The sequence below is a fragment of the Vulpes lagopus genome, chromosome 4 (genome assembly GCF_018345385.1).
Source record: "Vulpes lagopus strain Blue_001 chromosome 4, ASM1834538v1, whole genome shotgun sequence".
Lineage (NCBI taxonomy): Eukaryota > Metazoa > Chordata > Mammalia > Carnivora > Canidae > Vulpes > Vulpes lagopus.
The window spans coordinates 31,919,115-31,943,253 of record NC_054827.1 but is presented as its reverse complement, the minus strand read 5'-3'; the positions used below and the strand labels follow the sequence as shown (position 1 = coordinate 31,943,253).

At 44.8% G+C, this 24,139-nt stretch overlaps 1 protein-coding gene and 1 long non-coding RNA gene across 9 annotated transcripts; one reads left to right on the top strand and one right to left on the bottom strand.

Annotated features, from left to right (window-relative positions):
* Window positions 1-163: 163 nt before the first annotated feature.
* ERLIN2 (ER lipid raft associated 2) lies at window positions 164-17,568 on the bottom strand. 8 transcript variants are annotated; one of them, XM_041752044.1, is made up of 13 exons: window positions 17,439-17,458; window positions 16,470-16,594; window positions 16,140-16,261; window positions 14,791-14,872; window positions 13,590-13,636; window positions 11,432-11,493; window positions 11,165-11,290; window positions 7,180-7,253; window positions 6,953-7,011; window positions 6,305-6,396; window positions 5,396-5,485; window positions 3,645-3,724; window positions 164-3,252 (listed from the first exon to the last, which is right to left on the bottom strand). In XM_041752044.1, the coding sequence occupies exons 3-13, from the start codon at window positions 16,244-16,246 to the stop codon at window positions 3,058-3,060; spliced, it is 1,014 nt and encodes a 337-aa protein (XP_041607978.1). In that variant the 5' UTR covers window positions 16,247-16,261; window positions 16,470-16,594; window positions 17,439-17,458; the 3' UTR covers window positions 164-3,057. The 8 variants fall into 8 exon arrangements, with proteins under 8 accessions (XP_041607978.1, XP_041607973.1, XP_041607977.1 ...); XM_041752039.1 differs by lacking the exon at window positions 17,439-17,458 and adding an exon at window positions 16,745-17,432; XM_041752043.1 differs by lacking the exon at window positions 17,439-17,458 and adding an exon at window positions 17,168-17,432 and having other exon boundaries at window positions 16,470-16,597.
* Window positions 3,229-6,638, top strand: LOC121489259. The gene is made up of 2 exons (XR_005987310.1): window positions 3,229-3,354; window positions 6,121-6,638. It is a non-coding gene; the product is annotated as an uncharacterized LOC121489259 (long non-coding RNA).
* Window positions 17,569-24,139: the final 6,571 nt, after the last annotated feature.

Below are 24,139 nucleotides of genomic sequence, written 5' to 3'. Positions count from 1 at the left end.
TCAATCACCAGCTTACACAAAAACAGAAATAAAAAGAAATGGAAATACAAACAGAAACTGATTGGCTATTACCTCTTTTCTAAGGAAGCAATAGAAACAGTGGCTCAAACCCTACTGAATAGAACTAAAGAAGTAGCAGTTAAGTTCACAGACACAGAGCAGCCACTAGCCAACACAAAGGTTTATTCTCAACTGAGGATTGAGGTTTATCTTCAAACTTAAATTGATCAGATTGCTAGTAAATACTTGATCTCATTTTCACAACTTACTCTCTGTAAATGGCAAAGTTATCAGTGCTGAAAGATACACAGGCTTATAGAAATTACAACAAACTATTTAGAAAACAACCTTTTTTTTGGGTCAACACATTGCCAAAATTCTTTAAATTATTTTTTTCCCTCCTTCAACTTGATATGACCACAGATTCCTTCAAATTTATTTTAGGCTTATAAAAATTATTAACAAACTTTGGCTTCCTTGCAAATATTCTGTCCTTATATTAAAAAAGTGATTAAAAACAGTACTGAGTATGAACCATTTCTGTGAAGTTTAATGAGAAACATTCAACCAAGGTGACTTTTCCTTGAAAAAAATCCTACAAAAACTGAATTTTATAAACAGTTACTTATTTTGATAGAAGTTCCATTTACAAATAGCAGCCATGACTTTATTGCCTACAAAAGTGTAGGCTGTCACATTTTACATGTTTAGAATTCAAATGTTTTAAGATCAGATTTTCTAGTAAGTGCTGAAGACACAAAGTCACACAGACTGGTTAGTTGTCCCATGCTAAGGAAACTGCTGACTTCCATGATTTTACTATTCAGGCAGATACAGATAACCAGTGAATTTAAACTCAGGGATACTACAACATATTTTTTGTTCAAAGAGGAAGCAACATTAGCATTGATGGGGGCAGGGGCAGCAGGATTTAATTTTATTGAGGCTCTTGTGGTTAAAGTGTATCTAGTGCAAGGGACAAGCTATCAGAGGATGTTAGTATTAGGCTTTCAAGTGAATAACCTGAGCAAACGTGCTTTACAGAAGCTGAGATATCCTTACTTTTTATTCAATTGAAGTAGTATTTTCTGAGGCCTAGGCAACAAGGCTCAGAGAGGGAGCAGACAAATATGTAAATTGGGGATGCTGGACATCATGTGTCATGTTGCTCCTAACAAGTGATTAATGGCATTGAGACGCGAGGAGGGGGGAGTGTATCTTAATAATAGATACCCTATGTTGGCCTTGGGGGACTGTCTTCTGCAAGCACTTCTGAGCATGTTAAAATCCATCATTCCTATGAACAGTTGGTTGCTTGCACTAAGTGTGACCAGGACCAGTGGTTTGAGATTCTAAGTCCCAGATATTTGAACAGAGAAGGGCAACAGTTGAACGAAGAGGAGTTAACATTTTGTTTCTACTTAAGCAGGTTGAATACTCCCCAAACTCTTGACAGTCCTGGTGCTACTCGGGAGCAAGCTGGGCCGAATTCTGGGGCCACTCAATAAACCATAAGTCTGGGCATGGGACCAAAAATGAGGTGGGGGATCTGTGCCAGAAAGTATCATTCATGGTATCACTGAGGGAAAAGTGGTAGGTTTTTTTTTTTTTTTTTGGCGGTGATGGTGTGTGGGGGGGGCAGCTAATAGCAAGGCCAAATCCTAGGCCAGTTTGTCATGGAGAATACCAATATGCTTGCAAGTTAAATGGAGATAACCCAACTATGTGGTACACAACTCACAATCTACATAAGCTGGACACCACTATCCCATTCACTCCAATTTCAGGATATAAGAAAACCTTTCTCTCATGTTTCTCCTCCTCCATCCCAAACCTCCCAGAGTGATGTAAATTTTCCTAATTAGAAATGGGAAAAAAGAAAAACCTAAAACATTGGAACAGATTTTGATGCAGCCCTTCTAACACAGGGACCTGGGCATGAACTCTTGACGTGTACCCTCACAGCTGTGTCTGGAGATCTGGCATTCAATCTGACGCCTGTGTGGCGGTTGGTGCCCTAGATTAAAAAAAAAATGTGCTATTTAGTGGGCTCCCTTTTTATCACTGTCAGACCATCAGCATAAGCTCTGAGCATTAAGACTAGGAGATCTTTCAGGTGACCTTCCTCTGCTCCCAAAGGAGCTCGTCAACATAGAATCTCCACAATAAGATGCTAGATCTCAAGGAACATATGTAGTTTGCCAAGCAGGTATCATGGTGTCTGAGAGATGGAAGATCTCACTTCAGCAGCTAGTAAGACACTTGGGTTATTTGTTCCTATCTTCCTAATGCTGAGTGGAATCAATGAACAGATTCGAGAGGGGGGAAAACCCCCCCAAAACCCCAAATCACAGAACAAGTGAAAAGTTTTAAGAGTTATGTGGTGGTGCCCAAACCCTGTCACAGGAATGTAGTCAAAAACCACCGCTCTTTGAGCCCTGGGGCAAGGAGAGTAGCGTGTAGAAAAGCTTGCAAAACCTAGCACCAGTCCTTCCTTATGAGGACTCGACAAAGCGCGCTTCTGAAGTAACTCACATATGCAGACAAAAATACCAGCAAAGCCAAACGTTCTCTGCAGCTGTTCTCCCCAGCTCTGCTGGCAGACTCACAAGTACACAGTTGCTCAGTTTCTGAGTCTCACCCACAGGCATCTCCTACCTTAGAGGCAGGGGTGAGAAAATTGGACCGCAATTTCCCAAATCAGGGAAAGGAAATCACCCCAAGGCCACGCCCTCTCCTCCCACTCTGTAATGATCAAATCCCTACTTAAGCCAGCTTCAAAAGGCTAAAATTAGTGTCTGGAAGTCAAAGGTCAAACCCACGGTTCACCAATCTTAACAGAAATCATCTAACCTGCTTACCTGAATAAGACCCCAAATCATCAATCCCTGCCCTCCCTTCCCAGGAAGGGGAATAGATTTAAATCCATTTCTTCTTTTTTCACCACAGAATGTGGAAGAGAGTCAAAGCAGGTAGTGTGGGAGGGAGGAGCATCCTGGTTCATTTAAAAAATAAAGATCTTTTTAAATGTCATCCGAGGCTGTATACAAAAAACTTTCAATTCTCCTCAGGATCTGCATCCAAGGACTCATCATCCAAAATCAGCTTGTCTGCTAGCCCCTCAAACTGCTTGCCCAGACTGCCTGCAGAGTCCACGAACATGTTCGGGATGTCTTTGCCAAAGTAAATCTTGCTGTTGGAAGCAATGGCTCTGTACTTCATCAGCTGCAGATATTCAGGGGTCAGCTTCAGCTGTAAGAAACAAAGGAGAGAAGACTAGGTGGAGCCAGATTCAAGAAAACTCTGGGTGGTACCCTTCGCTTTTCACAAGGAGAGGAGCTCTGTCAAAGAAAGGTGCCCTCTCTACTCTTTCCGGCCTCTCTGTTCTATTAGTGACAGGGTACTAATGGGTTTGTGAGGTTATAGCTGCCAGTTTTCAGAGTTTCTGTGTTTCACACAATTAAACTTCTGTCGAGGCTTGGCTAAGGGAAGGGGCAACACCTGTCCTGCTCAGCACACTGCCATCACTTCTGGCCAGGAGGGGCTTCGGTGGTGGTGGTGGCCGTGGGACATCGGGAGCTCTCAAACAACATTAGCCCCACACCTAACATACCTCCTCTTTACCAGGCAGTACTGGGCTTTACCTTGTTGGCTTCGGCGAGCTTCATGGCAGTGTAGCACTCCGCATCAGCCTTTGCCTTCTCCCGGGCCAGAAAGGCAGCATCTGAGGGCAAGAATGCAGTGAGTGCAGCACAGAGGTCACCAGACCACTGGGCCCTGGGGACTCCCCCCAATTGCTTGTGCTACCATGGGGAGGTGCTCTTTTTCCTCTGTGCTTTGGTTCTTTCTTCTGTGAAATGGGGAAAGAGGCATCTGCCCTCTTTCACAAGTCGTTATGAAAATCAACCACGACAAAGGGGTGCTTGGATGGCATCTCCCTGTGGTGGGGGCTGACTACAAGCACGTCTGTTGCCGTGCCCAGCAGCATCTTTGGTGGCAGTCTTGAGAAAACACTGCCGCCAAGAGACACTTCCTGTTTCCACATGCTTACTCCTCTTCCCTCCCCGTCTGGGAGGACAGGGGTGCAGCCTGGTCCCCACGTGCATTTTCAGAGCTCTCCACCTCATCCCTCTAGTGCTGCAGGGCAGAAGCGCAAGGAGCCCACAGGCGGCTCCACCCACAACTGAATGCCACCAACAGAAAACAGCTCGGTCCCTCTCCAACTTCATTGCCCTTTTGTCCCCCATCAGTCATTTCAAAAAGGTTCTAGGTAACAGTGCTTAAGCTGGCACGACGCTAAATAAGAGATATACATGCCATGGTCCAGACTGACACCCGTCTGGAAGAAGAGCTATTTCAACTTCGACTATGCATGCAATACACTTCCTTAATCTGCGGAGACTAGCTTTTTCTGTCAGGCTGAAGCAAAATGTTTGCTACTTGCTCACTTGCCTTGGGAATGAGGCCAGCCTCCTGTGAGTAGTATTTGTAGCAAAGAGCCTGGGAAGAGCCGCCAGCCGTGGGTGGGTTCTGGCTGCACACTCTCCGCATGACCCTGGGTGGAAAGAGTGTGCAGCCTGGCTGGGGTGTTGACTGCATGCGGCCCATTCAAGTGGCCTTAGCACCTGCTTGCGGGTTTTTATAAGAAATACAAATGTGTTGTTCTGCTAAGAGCTCCCAACTAAAGAGCCACTGACCTGTAAACTAACTCCTGACTGGCCCCCTCACTGGGCCCCCACAGACCCTGAGAGTCCCCGTAGTGAGTACAAGTGGACAGAGCAGTGCTCTGGGCTCTGAGGTCCCAGTTTGAGTCCTAGAATTTGCCTGATTTAAGGCACCACATGAAGGAGAAGGTGAGTGGCAGGAATGAGCTGAGGGCTTAGGGGCAGGGAACTGAAAGTGAATAATACACAGAAAAGCCAGCAAAGATGACACTTGAGATGTTTCTTTCACACCTGCCTGGGTATCCACTGCAGGGGATGCTGAGCGCAGATTCAGGCCACAGCTGTGGTGTTTATAGACTTGCAAAGGGGCTAGGGAAGGCACAGGGGCCTCACCTCTTCCTTTGCTTCCTTTGCTTCCAATGCCCTGAGACCCTTGCCAGACAGCAAGGGACTGAGACGATTTCTTTTCCTTGGGCCTAACACGAGCAAGTTTGGCCACACTCAGTGGACATCTGCTGGATGAGTGAATGCCCTCTGAAGTGGAAAACTGATTGCCAGCTTAGCCCTTATTCCCCCCAAACTCAACTCAAAGCACAGAGAAAAAGTGATTTTCTAAAGAAATCATCACATCTTAGAACAAAGATGAAAGAGTGAAGGAAAAGGCTCTCCCACCACCTTGCCACAAGGTAGGGTCTGAGGAAAACTCCAGCATTCACTTCACCTGTGCTCACCTTCAATTTCAGAAATCTTCTTCTCGGTCTCCTTCTCCATCACTTTCTGCCCATAGGTGATTTCTGCGACCTGGGCCACTTTTTCTGCCTCTACAGTAATGAAATTGAGAAAAGGCTCAGAGCACTGGTATTTTCAAAAGCTGGACTGAGTTCCACCTTTCCTGAGTCCCTGATGCAGGACGGTGGGGAAGCTCAGAGGGAGAACCTCAGAGGGGAACTGCGGTGGGCACACGTGGGCTGTGCCAGTGTGCACGGTACGATGACACCAGCACAAGACAGTGAACGGGGAGACCTGGGCCCTCTGGCAAAAGTGGGGAGCAAGCCCTAACCTCCCTCCTAAGTCACAAGAGTATTTCTCCCCAAGGGATAGTCTAAAGAATAAGATAAGAGTTTCTTCCTGCCATGTCACCTTGGGAAGCAGTAGTAGTTAATAATCTAGTGTAGTGGTTATGAACCAAGTTCTGGACAGAGTCCCTGGGTTTGAACCCTGTTTCTACCACTTACTTGCCATGTGACATTGTGCACCTTATTTAACCCTCTGGTCTTTGGTTTAATAAAATGAGGTTAACGATAGTACCTACCTTACCTCATGGCTGGGAGAAGTGAGGTACTTCATATTTACATGTACTTAGAAAAAAGTACATGACTCGTGGTAAGTGCTCAATAGGTGCTGGCCATTATTACTATCCATTAAGAATTAACAGGAAAATTTCCATTCATTTCAGAGATAATGGGGAGACTCAAAACTCACTGCCCCTGGCCATGATCTGACGACTTCAGCTTTGTTTCTGGGCGTCTGAATGCCCCTCTTGTACCTGGCAAGGGTTTGGAGGACCTGGCAGCTTCCTGCCACCACACCCCCGCCCCCAACCTTTGCCCTGAAAGGAGGTCACAGAACCACATTCAGACCGATGAGGGCCTTCTTCCGCTCCGTCTCAGCCTCCTTCTCCACCACCTTCTGTTTCTGGGCTGCAATGAGAAGTTTCGTCTTCTCACTTTCCCTGAAGGGAAAAAAGGTATGCAGCTGTGAGGCTGCCATGGAAAAAGCTTCCCAGGACCTTCACTGTCCCCCGGAGAAGCCAAACTTTGCTGCAGAGAGGCAAACTGTGAGTTCTTACTCTCTCCTGGAAGGCTGTTGAATGTCCCAAGTAAAAGCAGATCTGTTGCAGACAGTAACATGGCTCTCTTTCTGCTCCAAAATAACTCATTTGTGGGAAATAAAGCATAATTTACCTTGGTAAAATGCACCTGCCTGCTCACTTAACCACCCTTCCCTCCCATCTTCTTTGGCATGAGCCATGAAACACAAAACAATGCCCCCTGGCCCTTTTAAAAGCATCACTGCTTGAAAGGGCTTCTCCTGTGGCTCTCAATCACTGCTATGGAGTCCAGGTGATTGTCCAACACACTAGCTCCATCTAACTGAGCAATGGGCTATAAAGAAGACTCAAGAAGGGGAATAAACACCTGGTACAGCTTTGGTTCACACTGGGATGGGATGGGGTGTGGGGTGTGGGGGAGAGTGAGGGGCATAGCTTGGGTGGAGGGAAAACTCACATCAACTCGTAGTTTCTGCGGATCGCCTCAGGTATATTGGGTTTTGTCACCCGCACAGCCTGGAGAAGGATAAAAATAGCACTGAATGGGAAGGTGAGGGTGGTAAGGGACATAAGCAGTTCCCACTTGCCCTTGGTTTTCCTGCAAAGAAAGGACATCCCTTGCGGGGGGTGGATGGGTACAGAATCCATCTTCCGCAGGAGGTTCTCCACTGTGGCAATGCTTACTTGGATGACAAGCCCGGGGGCCATGGAGGTCAGGTCCTGCTGTAGAGCCAGCTTGAGGTTTTCATCAATCTGATCTGGAATCAAGACAGACAGAAAAGGTTGTCGTTACACTTTTTAGGCAGGATGGAGGAAAGTATGGGGGTAGAGTACAAACTAAAACACATGCTCAAGAATGCACCTGACAGGCAAAAGGTCTTTCTGAGGCTGCGTGCTTATCAGAACCCAGAAATCTAAAGATTCCCTGCACATCTTTAAAAACAACACACCTCTACATTAGCTGGATGTGAGAGTAACCTTTTCTTGTGGCCTCTAGATGAAATCACCGAGGTTGCTGAAAATATCAACCTTGCCCAAAAGGAAACCGAGCTTTAAAAAGAGAAAGAACAATTCTTGCACATTTCTTGAGTCAGGCGGCAGGCTTTCCCTAGACAACAGCAGCTAAAGAGAAGGCAGACACCCCATTTTCGAGAGGAAGGTGGAGTGGCTATGGTAGGTATTTTGAAGAGACCCAAACACAAGAAATGCAGTCATTTTAGAAGTTTCTAAAAGAAAAACAGATGCTGACGTCAACAAAAGCCCCAAGGAAGACTATTTCCATTAAGAACTCCCTCAAATAACACAGGAGGAAAATGAAAATTTACGGTTCTGGAAACGAGCCTGAGTCTTCTGATGTGTCGTTTGCTTTGGCCCTGATTGCTCTGTCTGGAATGCACGTGGGAGTCGTTTCATAGGCAAGTGTAGGAAGAGCTCTGACTGGTGCCCACCCCCCTCACCCCTGCCCGCTGTGATCCTGCAGCACCAGAGCTTCCCTCTCAGCTGGAACCTTCTCTTTCTGACCCCCTGCCTGCCAGGTCCTTGGTAAGATCCTTGGCGACACTGAGAAGACTCCACAAAACCAGGCTGGGACATTCGACTGAATCACCTCCTTCACTGTCAGCTGCTACCTGCTTTAAGGGGCTTCTTGGTCACTTGTGCCCAAACAGGAACCTCTGAGGAACCGCAAATGGTTCTTTAATAGATGATCTTTAATAGATGCCCAGACCAGACTGAGGCCCATGGAAGTTCAGCAATGTGCTCAAGCTAGTTCGTAGCCAAATAATACACTGTTTAATTACTATGCTTTAATTTTTAGGGCTTAAAACAACACTATCCTCGACTGTTATCTCAGTAAGCAAGGGATTTTAGCGTTCTCATGCACTGGATATCCTCTCACAAGCCTCTTATCACAAGGTAGCACCTCAGACCTGATACATGTTTAACAATTTGACAGCTGTAAATAAACATTACATTTCAGATTTTCTATCTTAAAGGGGATACCAACCAAACTTTGAGACATTCTGTGCCTTCCCTAAGTTAATAACAAATAGTCATTTATTAGACCAAATTACATCTGAGTTAAAGCAGCCGGATGCCTGTGGTCCTGGGCTCATAACTTTCTAGGAAAATCTGGAAGAAATATTTTGCTAGGTGCTTTATTACCAAAGTAATATTGGTAATAAGTTGTTTGTTTATACATTATAGTTATATAGATAAATCCAGATTAGGTTATGTTACACAAAAAGGTTGATGCAGATCAACTTCTGAACAAGAACTAAGTAATGTTTTTTATAAAATGGGCAAGCGGATGCATCCATGTAAGCACTGATGAGAATCACACAGTAATGTGGGAAGTCAGGGCTGTGAGTCCTGAGAGGGGAGAACTAGTGGAAAACTTCCCACATTTCAGGAATCGGATTAGAGACGTGAATTCCTCCTTTATAGACACAGATTCTAAGCAAGACAGTGTTTGCTTGCAAAACTTAAGAGAAAAAAAAATTCAAAGCAAATACATTTTTCCAGCATCTCTGTACAAGAAGCTTCACTAAGCTACTAAATTTTTTTTTTTTAATTTTTATTTATTTATGATAGTCATAGAGAGAGAGAGAGAGGCAGAGACACAGGCGGAGGGAGAAGCAGGCTCCATGCACCGGGAGCCTGATGTGGGATTCGATCCCGGCTCTCCAGGATCGCGCCCTGGGCCAAAGGCAGGCGCCAAACCGCTGCGCCACCCAGGGATCCCCTAAGCTACTAAATTTATTTCTCAGGCAGTAAGAAGTTTCTTTTTTTTTTGTTAGCTTTTTTAAAGCTTTTTTTTTTTTTTTTTAAAGATTTTATTTATTTGTTCATCAGAGATACAGAGAGAGAGGCAGAGACACAGGCAGAGGGAGAAGCAGGCTCCCTACAGGGAGCCTGATGTGGGAGTTGATCCTTCCTGGGATCACTCCCTGAGTCAAAGGCAGATGCTCAACCACTGAGCCACCCAGGTGCCCCTTAAAAAAATTTTTTTAAGTTATCTTCATATCCAACATGGGGCTCAAATTCATGATTCTGAGATCAAGAGCTGCATGCTTCACCAACTGAGCTGGCCAGGTACCCCGACAGGAAGAAGTTTTCTAATGCAAAACAATCTCACAGTTTCATTTTTTCATGGAAATTAGAGTCCTTTGTCTTTTGCTTTAAAATATTCATTTAAAAGTTCTAAAACAATGGCTAGAGAAATCTAATGCTATTTTATAAAATGCTTTCAGTTTGAGGTTAAAAAAAAAAATAGCAAATTGGGGCACCTGGGTGGCTCAGCAGTTGAGTCTCTGCCTTGGGCTCAGGATGTGATCCTGGGATCCAGGATTGGGTCTCCGCATTGGGCTCCCTGCGTGGAGCCTGCTTCTCCCTCTGCTTGCATCTCTGCCTCTCTCTGTGTCTCTCATGAATACTTTTTTTTTTTTTTTTAAGATTTTGCCTTTTTACACAGGCAGAGGGAGAAGCAGGCTCCATGCAGGGAACCCAACGTGGGACTTGATCACAGGTCTCCAGGATCACAACCTGGGCCAAATGTGGCACTAAACCACTGAGCCACCAGGGCTGCCCCTGAATAAATAAATTTTTTAAAAATAGCAAATTAATGAAATTTTTCTTAAAAACACATTGAATCCAACCCTGTACAGTGAATTTAGACTCACTTTCTACTGCAGAAAAATTAAAAGTGATTCTGATGATTTCTCAAATTGGAAACACAGTACAACAGGCTAATGGAGATCGCTGGCAGTACCGGGGTTCCTCCTCCTGTCTACTCTGTGAAATGTTCTATCAGGGTCCTTTTGAATGAAGATTCCTGGGAAAAGTCACTGTCCCATCCTAATACCCAGAATAGTTCTAGTACCATTTACTTTTAGCACTGGCCACTAGAAAACTTCTGGCAGCAAGCGCCAAAATACATACACACTAAAAACCACCGAAGATCTGTAACAATACTGAACTGTTTCTTTGCTTGCTGCTAAAGTCAGGCTATGTTGACTTTGACTGGCAAAAAGGTCAAAAAGTGTTTACTTAAAACATATGGATTCTCTTAAGTGTTTTCCTATTCATTTCTACCTGTATAGGCTTAAAGAAACTAGGAACTTTAAGAAGTTATGGTCCCTGTCCCACTTCTAGAATTAAATGTGAAGCCTACCATCCTCCTCACCTTTCCTGGGTGCCCTTCATTCAGCGTGGCGTACGAAGAAGCACTCTGAAGCAAGAGCCAGGGGAGGCAGGTTCTAGCCTCATTCCTGCTACCAACTAGCTTTGCAATGTTCTCTGTGGGCCTCCGTCCCCTTATCTGAAGATGAGGCTGTTGGGCTGGATAATCTCTAAGGTTCTTCTAGAACAGACCCTATCTTCATTACAGAAGGCTGTTTCAGGGACAGTAGGAACACCCTGCCTTCCAGTCCTCTGATTTGGGCCAGGAGTTCTCTAGTCCACCGTGATCCCCATGCCCAAAGCTCACCTGCTTTCACAACCTTATGCCACTGTCATCAACGTTTTCTAGGAATTCCGCATGTAACCTGTTCCTGAGCACCAGGTTCTCTGACCTGGTCCCCTGAACCCATCCTCCCCTAGCATAGCTCAGAAGCAGGCGGTGGGGGAAACAGCTGCTGAGGCCTGCTGCGGCCACCAGAGGCCTTCTTACCAAAGAGCTCAATGTAGACCTCCTGAAGCGTGTGCACACTGCAGAACTGGTTCAGTTCATGGTGGATCTTGTTGAAGATGAGGGCCTTGTCGTAGTCAGCAGTATAGTTCTTCACTATGTCATACACTGTGAGGGAAGGAGGGATTGCGGAGTAAGAAAAGGCAGGACTCTCTTGCTCAGACCCACCCAGCAGCTCTCCCTGCCGGCGGGTTCGGGGACATGCTAGGCAAAGTAAGCTGAAGGTGAAGGTCAACTGGAAAAATGTACCTGCATTGGGGACCAAGAAGTTCACCACTTCAATTCGGTCAAAGTAGATCATTACACCACCACTGTTGAGGGAAGAATGAACAAAGAGGTCACCAGTAGGCTCTGGAATATAGTGCAGTCTCTGGGTGATGGCATAAGGTGTGTGACTTGGCAGCAAAGGAGCAGCAGAGTTCATGGGAGGCCAGAAGCCAGGATGGATCTCCAAGTAGGAATCTTCTGAGCTTAGAGAAAGAACACAATCTCCCAGAAAACCACACCTCCTGGGGTGCCTGGGTGGCTCAGTCAGTTAACTGTCTGCCTTGGGCTCCAGCTGGAGTCCTGAGCCCTGCATCAGGCTTCCTGCTCAGCGGGGAGTCTGCTTCTTCCTCTTAGTCTGCCCCTTCCTCCTGCTCATACTCACTCTTGTGCATTCTGTCTCAAATAAGTAAAAAATAAAATCTTAAAAAAAACAAACAAACCACACTTCCTAAAAATATCTCCATGAGGAGAAAAGTGAAACTTCTGGGGTGCCACTAAGAAAAGAATAGTTCATATCTTTTGAATCTGCAATGCCTTTTGATTAAAGCAATCAACTGAAGGGAAAAGTCAAGGAATTCTCAGAGCTTAGAAGGCCACAGTGGAATTTTATGGTCACCATTTCTCACTTTGTCTTCACCATGACTTTGGTTCAGCACTTCCCCTTCCCTGCAAATATTCATTATAATTTTAAGCAGACAGAAATATTGAAAAAATAGTACAACTACTGTCCATACACAAACACCTATATTGAGCAATTAACAATTTTACCTTACAGATCTGCATTTTCATGCTGAACATTTCAAAGTTCTAGTCATGATACTCTTCCCCCTTAAAATATCAGTAAGCAACACTCACCAAGGAATAATGACATTCTCCTATGTAGTCTAACTCTGTTCCCAAACCTAAGAAAATTAGCAATAATTCCTTAACAGTGTCTAATACCCAGTCCTTATTCCAGTCTCCTGAATTTTCCTGTTATGGGCTGAATTGTGTGCCCTTCAAAAATCAACTTGCTGAAATTCTAAATAAAACCCCCATGTGACTGTATTGAGATAGGGCCTTAAGGTAGTAATTAAGGCTCCATGAAGCCATAGGTGGGGCCCTAACCTGATTGGCCTGGTAAAGGCAAAGAGGCAGACACCAGAGATTTTCTCTCTGTATGCATGGAGGAAAGGCCACGTGAGGACACGGCATAGTGGCCATCTGCAAGCGAGGAAAAGAGGCTTCACTAGAAACCAACTTTGCTGGCACCTTGGACTCTGAGTTTCTACTCAGTCTGTGGCACTCTCTTATGGCCACCCGAGCTGACAGTCCCCCTGTGTCTTTCATAGATGGTATTCTTGAACCAGGTTCTAATTAAGGCTTATCATTGCTTTGTTAATGTCTTTCATGTCTCCTTTACAACCCAAAGCTCCTCCTTGTGATGCAATCAGGCCATTTGTCCTGTGTGATGCCCTAATCCTGGATTTGCCCTCCTTGAATGTTTCCCTATGGTGGTGTTTGTTACTCTATTCCTTTTTTCTTTTCTTAAAGATTTTATTTATTTATTCATAAGAGACACACAGAGAGGAGCAGAGACATAGGCAGAGGGAGAAGCAGGCTCCCTGTGAGGAGTCTGATGCAGGACTTGATCCCAGGACCCAGGATCACGCCCTGAGCTAAGGGTAGATGCTCAACCACTGAGCCACCCAGGTATCTCTCTTACTTTATTCCAATTTAGATCTTTACTTTCCAATCAGACTACCAGACTGGTGTTCTTTCCAATCAGAGACTACCAGACTGGTGTCCAGACCCCCCAAGGTCACCCTCCACCTTTACGACATTTTCCATAGCTGGTTATGCTAAACGTACCTTCTTCTATCAAGTCATTTATCTGCTAAAAGCTTCTGGTGGATCTTCACTTGTCACAGAAAAAGCCCAAACTTAGCACAGCATTTAAGGCCCTCCCAAACCTGTCTACCTTCTGTGATTTTTCCCTACTGCACTGCACTGCCTAGTCACATTGGCACCTAGCGAGCCAGAAGGCAGGGAACTTGGTGGAACCGCCCAGAAGGAATGCTTCTCTTTTCACCGTCTATAACTGTAGCCAGATGGCCCTCCCGCTGATGCAGGCTTGACTGCTTCACTCCAGGCACCTTACCTAGTTCCGCATGGCACGTTCTTCACCTCATCTGTCTGCAGTGTGGTCTAGAAATAGAAGAGACATAAAAGGATGTAAGATGGGCAGTGCTGAGCAAAGTAACTTAGTTTTGGAATCCCAAATGGCCTGGTCTTTGAGGTTAACTGGGTTGAGCTTTGCCCTTGTTAAACATGAACACTCAGCCTAATCTTTATTTACACAGAGTGTGAGGCCCAGACGAACAAAGGTACGTAAGCCCAGCTTCACTGTAAGTGAATCATCACATGAAAAAGCTGAGTAAAAATGGTTTAGTGAAAACAACCCTGGATTAGGAGTCTTAAGACCCGTCTTTACCTCTGCTATCTTCCTTTACTAGTCTCACAACAAGAGGATTCTGTATTTAACCTGGCTCAACCGCTTCTAAGAATTACTGTTAGACTCCTGAGATCCTGGGCATAAATGCACTCTGAAAACCATCAAGCACAGGAAATGGCAGAAGAAATGAACAGAGAATGCTGATGAGGTGCTCCAGGATATTTTCCTGGGTCAGTTTAAAAGTCATTTTCTAAATCTCCTTAACCCTTGTAGCTGGACATACTTCAAAGATGGCTAGTCTAACTTAGCCAGGCTTTAGATCTATCATAACTAATCCTACTCCTCCTTCAAATGTCATTTCCCTTCACCAAGTCCAACTTTCCTTTCCCCTAACCCCCCAAATTATGTTTACATCTATGAAGTTCAAATAAGAACCAGCAAAATTACTGTGTTTCATTTCCATTTATCTTGGTAGCCTGTGATTTAAATACACAGACACACACATCCTACTTCACCTTCTATACATTCAGAACTGATTCTTCTCTGGCTCTACCTTGAAGTGAAAAAATAATTCCCAGCTGGGAGTGATGGGCCAATGCAATGACCCATTCAGCTATTTCAACAGTCAAATAAAGCTCTAGAATATGTGGTTCATGGAGCCTCATTCTTTATATATATATATATATACACACACACACACACACACATATATATATGTATATATACATAAACATATATATATATATATCATATATATCTACAGGACATAGATCCTATCAAGGAATCCTGTATATATGATTCCTTGAAAAGGCATTATACTCATGTAATGGGAAATAATTCCAAATCATGTGTTGGTAAACACCCCAAACCTGCAGTGGCTCAAACACACCCTACACACCGAGTTTACCTGCACAGACTTATATGAGGTGATGAAAGGAAGCATGAGATGGAAACCTGGGCCGCTGGTAGAAGTCAGGAGGGCTCCACCTCTGCAGAGGAGGAAGAGAGAAACAGTTTAGCAAGAGGTATTAATCACAGCAATACTATTTGCACTGACCTTCTCTATAGTCCCATACATGTTTCATACAGTGACACGTGCCTGAGCCATGTCCACAGACCCCTTCCTCTCAGCTTGACCCTCATATTATAGGAAGCCTGATAGTAAAACATAAAACCATTATTCATGCTTTTGAAGCAGAAAAATAGGCACATGGGCTAGGTGGAATGAAGACAGCAGGATCTCTGGCAATCCTTAACAGATGAGAAGTTTCACTTGGTCATATCCATTGAGTTTGCGGCAATCCATGGGGGCGGTTAAGTCCAGTAATACAATTATCCAATCAACTGCAGTAATGTTGGAGTCCAGGGGCACGAACAAGCAAAAGAATAATTTTCAGAATGCTTTAAAAAACATATACATATTTTTTTTGGGCAGAATTATCTTTATAACCAAGTTATGTGTAAAGGGTAACAAAATTAATGCCTTTTTTGGGGACATATGAGCAGAATGTGGGGAGAAATAAAGCAGAGAGTGGAGCCCAATGAGGCTTCCAGAACTTGCTATTGGCAGTCCAGGAAATAGGCATCTTGGGCATATATAAGGAGGAATTCATAAAGACTTAAAGCAAAAGACTTGGTCATGGAGGTTACTGGAAGGAAAGCAACCCAAGATTTAGAAGTGCTTCTTTGCTTTGTATTATAAAGAAAAAAATACACTATTTTTTTTTTTTTTCAAAAAAGAGAGTAACAAAATAGACAAGTGATACAACAGGTTCCTTTCTTGTAAGAACTACTATCCTAGGGTTTGCCTTGACAGATATATGTCAATCTGCAGGATTCTTTTTTCTTGAAATGTTAATTTTAATGAGTGGGTACAAACTAGTGGAGCAGGCCAGCTCCTCAAGTTGCCATCATGAACTGGTGCTCACTGGAGGTAACTTTGTGGCACCAGGATGCCTGCAAGGGATATAGGAGAAAACAATGTTTCAGGGATGATCTGCAAGCACTGGTTTCCTTCAGATTTTGTCTCTAAATCTCTATACACATTTATGGTTCACCATCCATGGCATCGATGTAAGATTAAGTTTTATAAATGTATATGAGTGTGGGTGTACACCTGTTTCCGTGGTCACTGACACAACAGCTCAATCTAAAAGACTCCTCTACTCAATATTCACAGATATCCAATAGAATCGGCCAGTGACTAGGAAAGTCACTTAACAGGAAGTTGCCAGCTTCTTCCTGTCTCTTCCTTACCTGTAATACACCCCAATATGTCCCTCTTCTATCTTGTGCACAGCTGAGAAGAGAGATGCACAAAAGAAACTGGTAGCCACAGCCACAACTGCTCCCAACTGAGCCATCAGCGAACCTGTATCCTAGGGAAAAAGACGCAGGGAAATGTGTGTGGCCCGACATGCAGGAGAAAAGCCGTGACAGGAAGAGCCCCTCACTAAGCTGAGCTTCCTGGAAGTGGCTCAGACCCAGCCTGTTGAAGCCTGAACACAAGGCTACGCCAACTGGCCTCATCCTTGCTCTCAGGCAGCGTTCCCACTCCTTCCTTCACTGTGGGATTATATTCCCTACCTCCTTGAGGAGGCAGTGGCTCCAGAGACAGCCGGGCCCGAGAGAGAAGCGGAGCCAACTGGGCAGCGTTCAGAACACAGCCTTCCCTTCCTGGGGACACGAATGTGCTGTCACTGGAGTCACTCCTACTAGTAAAAGGGAAGAGAGGCAGCTGCAGTAGGTTGCCCAAATTACAGAGGATGTCAAGCGACAGGCAGTTGTGGCTATGTAATTCTGGTCAGAGAATTGCCTGCCCGTCCTAATTGCCTGCCACTCCAAAGGAAACCATTATTTACTCCTTTCAGATGCTGGGGCGACAGAGGCAGCATGTGAGCAGAGTTGCACGGTGGGGTTCTCTGGCCTTCCGTCCACCTTCCCAGTTATTCCTTCGGCTCTAAGCAGGGGAGGGCTCTGAATACACCCGCCCGTACACTCGACTGGCACTTTGCACCCGACGGGCCCCCAAGCCCAGGGTCAGAGCAGAAGAGGGCTCCCCAGGGTGGGAAGACTGGGATCGCGGGTCCCAGTGAGCGCCAGCGCCAGGAGGACGGACAGCTGGCGTCCAGACTCATTTCCCGGGCCCTGAAGGATCTGGAAAGACGATGGCAACGGAAGAAGTTCCCAGTCAGGCGGCCCGGGGGCCCCCGCGCGGGGCGTGGATCCTGCCTCCCGGGGCTAACAGGACTCGGGCTCGGACATCTGCAAGGCGCTTCTTTTACCGTGACGGACTCCAGCTACCGATCTGCAGCTGCGTCCTGTCTGCAATGCCCCCCTCCCCTCCCCGCCCCTTCCCTGCCCTCCCCCGACAGAGGGTCGCGCGTCCCAAGCGCTCTGGGGCTCGCGGGGAAGGGACGGAACAGAAAGGGATGGCTTTCTCGGTCCTGACGGAGGGGGGTGGCTGGGCCCGGGGCCCGGGAGGACCGCTCAGAAGCTCCGGCCGGGAGCCGCAGCTAGGCCCAGCGCGCACACTAAGGGGCGGGGGCCGCGTACCAGGCTGTCCCTCCAGGCGCTCCGTACCCGTCCGAACCCCAGGGCAACCGTAGAAACCGCCACGCCCTCCACACGCTACTTCCTTCCGGGCCCGTCGCTCTGATGACGCCATTAGTTCACGCGAGAAGAGCCCCCACCCTTAGTGCGTCAGCCCCGCCCCCGCGCTCCGACCTGTCAGAGTCCGCGCATGGGCAGCAGGCGGCGCCCGCGGCTGGGTCCGGCGGGTCAGGACCCGGGTTTAGGCTTCCCGGGTGGGGACGGTGCGCAGCCGCCTGGAGGGTGGGTGACGCGGGGGAGAACACTAGTGGCCGCGGTGCTGAGTGACTGAGGGTGTCGCTTTCCGAAGTTCCAACTTCGGAATTTGCTCCGGATCCCTCCCCGCCCCCGCCCCCCGCGTGTGTTGTTTTTCGGAGCAGGTACCAGCGAGCTGCAGCCCTTCTCGCCCTCTGCTCGCGCTTTCCTACGGCGCGGCGGAACCTAGCACATCTTTTAGAGCGTGCATTAGCACCATGACCTCGTTCATCAACAAACAGTCCCTATTTGGGATTGCCCTTTATGCTTTTTTTTAGGATCCTTGGCCTTTGAGGTCCTCACGGCACTATGTCAACAGCTGAAGAAGGAATTATTCCAGTTTTAGCAGAATCTTGAGCTCAGTGAGGCGCGAGGGTGACAGTGGATGAAAGCCTCCTTGGCGCTTCCTTAACCATCAGGAGCTTAACTGCCTTTGTAACACCGGCCAGCTTACTCCGCCCCGGGCAGGACTGTAAGCTCCTTGAGGGCAGGGGCTGCGTCTGCCCTTCCCGTGCTCAGTAAGTGCACACTGGAGGCACAGTAGCATCAGGAGCAGGATCCTGACCTCGAGTGTCCTGGTCTAAGGGCTTCACATTGTCCGCAGCCTTGGCTGTTCAGCAGCAGCACGCTGGGGCATTTCAATTCAGCTGCTGAAGTTATTTTTGTTTGCAGGAGAGAAAGTGCACTTAATTGCAGCCCTCAGTAAATGAAAAGCTTTTACACAGAGAAGATGGCAAGATGGTGGTGGTAGACAGATTTAGGACACAGGGAAAGGAAAGCATAGGTTTTCCAAGCGTATCTGCTTGGAATTCACCCTGGGTTTGCTCTGGATGAGTCTGTGCTGGGATGCCTTGGCATTGAATGGTGAAGCCCACACGTGGCTGCCTGGTGCTGCTGCCTGGGCACTCGGTGTGCCCACCTCGGTCAATGAGGGCTCTTGTCTTAGCCTGTGGCTACAAATCCCCCCTCCTCCCAGCTGGTCAATCTCCTGATGGATCCTTTCGGGACCTAAAGGCTTTTTGTCTAGGGGCTCAGTGACATAATTCAGCTGGTCGCACTTAATACGTTTATTTAATAGTTGAGTGAATGAGTCAGAAAAATGGAAATATTGAGGTTTATCAGCCCAAGCGATGGGCCTTCATGTGCAACATAAAGGATTTGAATTAGTTGTAATTTAAGAATTTCCTGACTGTTAAACTTTGGCATGAACTATGAGTGGAAGTTGTGGGATTCTGTTCTCAAGAAGCATTTTGCCAGGCCTGAGCTATTTAACTGTGGCATTGCCTAGAGGCTGGGGATGAACTTCAGTAGATGGTCTAGCATTTCTGAAAATCATTTTCTGAAGGCCCCCCTGTGATTTTTCTGACAATATCCAGCATTATCAAGCAGCAGGTAAGCCTGTGATGATTTGTTTAACAGAAGTGTTTAAAAACCCATTTTTAAAAAACAACTTGTGGTAAAAGAGTTGTGGTTAAGTGTAGATACTCCACAGTCAGACTGCTGAATTTGAATCCTACCCCTTTACTCCACTCCACGCCTCCTGTTAGCTGTGTGACCTTGGAAAATGAATTAATCTATCTGTGCTCCAGTTTCTTTATCTATAAAATGGGGGCAATAATAGTATGAACCTTCTAGGACTGTTGTAAGCAATAAATGGCTGATCAAGGAAAGCACTTACACAATGAGATAACACTTCACACCTATCAGAATGGCTAGACTCAAAAAGACAAGAAATAACAGGTGCTGGCCAGGATGTGGTGAAAAGGGAACCCTCATGTGCTGTTGTTAGGAATGTAAATTGGTATGACCACAGTGGAAAGCAATATGGAGGTTTCTCAAAAAATTAAAAGTAGAAATACCATATGATCCAGTAATTCCATTACTGGATATTTATCCAAAGAAAATGAAAACACTAATTTGAAAAGATACATGCACCACTATGTTTATTACAGCATTATTTACGATAGCCACGATGTGGAAGCAGCCCAAGTGTCCATCCCTGGATGAATGGTAGTGGTGTATGTGGGGTATATATACACAATGAAACGTTATTCAGCCATAAAACACAATGAAGTTTTGCCACTTGTAACAACATGGATAGACCTAGTGGGTATTATGATAAGTGAAATAAGTCAGACAGAAAAAGACAAATACCATATGATTTCACTTATATGTGGAATCTAAAAAACAACAAATGAACAAACAAGCAAAACACCAGGCTCTTAAATACAGAGAACAAACTGGTACTTTCCAGAAAGGAAGTAGGTGGGTGGATAGGTGAAATAGGCAAAAGGGATTAAGAGGCACAAACTTCCAGTTATAAAATAATTAAGTCATGAAGATGTAAAGTACAGCATAGGGAATATGGTCAATAATATTGTAATTATGTTGTTTGGTGACAGATGGTGACTACACTTATCATAGTGAGCACTGACTCATGTACAGAATTGTTAGATCACTGTTGTGGACATGAGACTAATATGACATTGTATATCACCTATACTTCAAGAAAAAAAGCACACACAATGTTTGGCACATTGTAAGTCTACAATAATGTTAGCTGTTGCTGCTTTAAATAGCAAATTCCTGTAACATGTTCTTGTCTGTTTGTGGATTTGGATTATTAATGTGACAGAAGGTGAGAGAAGGATAAGCTTAAAGTTATGTGGTATTGAGTAATAACCAAATGAAGGCTTATCAAAAGGAGAGATAAGGGACTCTGAAATTCTACTTCAACAGATATTTATTTACAATACAAATTTCGAAGCATTATCTAGTGCTTTCCACGTACCAGGCCCTATGCCATTCTCATTTTATATGATCTTGAGGTCAGCCCTTTGAGATCAACTCCATTTTAAAGGAGGAAGTTAAAGCTTGGAGAAGTCAAGGGATTGCCCAAGACCACAAAACTTGTATATTGCAAAGCAGAATCCATGTGATCCCAAGTCTATTTCTTCCTTATAGTAAATGAATGGGAAAATAATGATTCAACTTAAAACACACACACACACACACAAACACACACAGAGTTAGCACATTTATCTCACATGTAACCTTTTAGGAATGTAGACCAGTGATGAGAAATTGCAAAACTTTAAATTGGACCAGTTTATTTTGCAGTTGTGGGTTGGAGCAGGATAAAACGTAGTCTCACCCCAACCACCCACATCTCGCTCTCTCTGGATAGCTGTTTGTTTGGTCCTCTTACTAAGCTTGTTGGTGAGAGAGCCACTCCAAAGAGAGAAGAGACTCCCTTTTTGCACAGTTAGAGCAAAATTATTAATAACCAGGTTGGCCCCAAAGGAACCAGGCAACTCTTAAAATCTTGGGCTTCATCTGTAGTACAAGATTGGACGTTGCTGGAAAAAGTTTTTGATTTTTCTTCTATATGCTCTAAAACAGAAAATAGAGGTCTTCTTTCAGGACATTGGATCCCAGTAAGATTTTGGTGAGCTTGGGAGAAGAGAAGTGAAGAATTATGTCCTTAATAATCATGAAGGGGGTTACTTACAACATTCCCCCTCTTATTTCCAGTTGGAAAAACCAGGATTGGTTCCTTTTAAGAACAAAAGGATATTTACCTGGGGCTGATAATATTTTCTTCAAAGGAGTTTGGTAAAGGGATCAAAGGGGATTCATGAAAAAAAAAAAATGGAGTTGGAAGTCGGTTGGAAGTCACCTAAAGATAATTTTGTGATGATATGTTTTTACAGCTTTATTGAGGTATAATTGGCCCCCAATAAAGTGTATATAGAGTGTATAACTTGATAAGTTTTGACATATGTATACACCTGTGAAACCATTACCGCAATCCAGATAATGAACACATGCATCATGCCCCCACATTTCCTCATCTCCTTGACAATCTCCCCCTCCTACCCCCTCCATGATCCTGCAACCCCCATTTTCAAGCAACAGCTGATCTTATCACTATAAATTAGTTTGCATTTTGTACAATCTTATACAAAAGGAATCATACAGTATGGACTCATTTTGTGGGGGAGGGTATGTCTGGCTTCATTTTATTTTTTAAAAGATTTTATTTATATATTAGAGAGCAAGAGAGTGTGAGCATGTGAGAGAGAGCACAAGTGGTAGAGAGTGCTGAGCAGGGAGCCTGATACAGGGCCTGATCCTAGGACCCTGGGATCATGACCTGAGCCGAAGGCAGCTGCTTAACCAACTGAGCCAGCCAGGCATCCCTTATTTTACTTTATTATTTTTTTGGCCAGAATAATTATCTAGAGATTCGTCCAATCATTTCCTTTTACTGTATATCAACAATTCATTCCTTTGTACTGTTATGTAGTACTCCATGGGCCAGCTATACAACAATTTGTTTACCCATTCATCTGTTGATGGATATATACATCGCTGCCTGTGACTTTAATACAATCCGTTTATGTCATTCGTGGAAGAACAGAAGGCAAAGAGGAAGAAATATCCAGGGCAAGGACTTGGTCAAGGTCCACAGTGCATCTGTGGAGTGAGAGAAAGCAGCCTGCTACTCTGGGAAATGTCCAAGAGGCCTGGTGATTTAGGGTGTGTAGCTTAGCCTCTTTTGCCTGGGATGGCCATCATTTTGACATCTCTGAATCCATAATAACATTAGGAATTTTGAAAAAAAAGATCATATGCATTCTTGTCTGCACGTATTTATCTATATATATCTTTGTTTCATTGATAGATTCCTTTTTGCAGTAGATAAAGAGGTACCTTATATACTTGGTATGTGAATCTCAGAGGATAAGGGAATCCGCGTTCCTACCTAGGCCCCTCTTTTTCCACTTGGATCTCATCCCTCCTGTCTCCTTGGGGACTGAGGGTTTTCCATGATCTCCTCACTCCACCATCTCTTTGGATGTGGGATGAAGATAAACTAATTGTGTTGCAAACTGAAGTCCTAGTTCCCCTTGGACGTGTTCCTTCCATGAAAGACGTCACCATGCACTCAACCATGCAAGCTAGATGCTCAGCCTATCTTCATCTGCCCTGTTCACTTAGTTACAAAGTTCTTTTTTTAAGTCATTAAAATATTTTTTATTATGTATAATAAACTACACTAAAGAAGAAATCCAAAGAAAAGAGAAAGTTCTTTACATACAATGTCCATTTTAAACAGTTGATGTTTGTTACCAAACGTTCCATTTCCCCCATCCTTTTAATAACATGATTTTCTTTTTCTTTTCTTTTTTAATCCTCAAAATACATTTTTCTTAGTCATTAGGTGTGAGTACAGAATACTTATTAATTAACCTCACAGTAGAGAAGCCTTAGACACACCTTTCAGTGATAAAAGTTAATACCACCAGTAACGGTACAAATTAGCATATGGTGCCTAACAGTAGGATGCCATGCAAAGAATATTTGACAGATATTACTGCTAAAAGATTGTAAATTAGTCACAAAGTTCTAATTGTTCCTTGACACCGCACCCTCCTCTCTGTACATTTTCCTGGTTCTAGGTTTATCGTTTCTCACGGATGGATTATTGTAAGAATCTGCTGTTAATGATTTCACTGCTCTACCATGTAGCTTACCCTTAAATCAGTGCGTCTTCCACACTGCACTCCATATGATCTTTGTGTACCTTTTCTGCTTACAAACCTGATCATCGGGCACCTGGGTGGTTCAGTAAGTTAAGCATCTGCCTTCGGCTCAGGTCATGACCCCAGGGTCCTGGGATGGAGCCCTGCATCAGGCTCCCTGCTCAGCGGGGAGTCTGTTTCTCCCTCTGCTTCTCTCCACCCCGCCCCCCCAGCTTATGCTCTTTTTCAAATAAATAAATCAAATATAAAAAAACCCCTAAAACCTGATCATATCGAGAAAAAGCTTCCCATGTCTTAGCTAGCATGTGTGATCTTCAATGAGCTAATCCCCTACCCACACCTCCAGCTTTTTATGATCTTATTCCCTTGTTTTTTTGTGTATTTTACTAGACCAACTCTTACTCATCCTTCAAGACCCTTCTAAATGCTGTTGCTTTGTGGTTTCACAGCACCCTGTGCATTCTTCTCCTACAGGACACCCTTCAATATGCTGAAGTATTCTGGTTAGGTCAGTATGTGTCACAAGAATGTAAGTATATGCCACAAGAATGTAAGCCTCTGGAAGGCAGGGGATTCTTTTTATTTATGTTTGTGTCTCCCACACCCCACCCAGAGGGTCTAACCTAATTCCTTAGTACATAAGCAGCACTCAGTAAGTGCTTGTTGAACAAAATAATAAACACCACATGACCCTTTGGGACATAAATGGGTGCTTTCAGTTACGTGAACTCATCTGAACCTCATAATAGTCCACGAGGATAGTATGACTATAACCCCATTTTACAAACAAGGATGTGCAGGCTAGATGGGGAAGTCACTTCCTCACGTGATTACCGATTCTGTACTCCTCCCTCCCCCACA

Excerpts from the sequence above, each read along its gene's own strand:
- ERLIN2 (XM_041752038.1), bottom strand. The coding sequence starts at position 16,777 with ATGCTGCCTCTGTCGCCCCAGCATCTGAAAGGA. Across the intron at positions 11,494-13,589 it reads AACGTGCCATGCGGAACTAG|TGGTGGTGTAATGATCTACT; the intron begins GTAAGGTGCCTG and ends TTCCCTCAACAG. Across the intron at positions 7,254-11,164 it reads GGTCTACATTGAGCTCTTTG|ATCAGATTGATGAAAACCTC; the intron begins GTAAGAAGGCCT and ends TCTTGATTCCAG.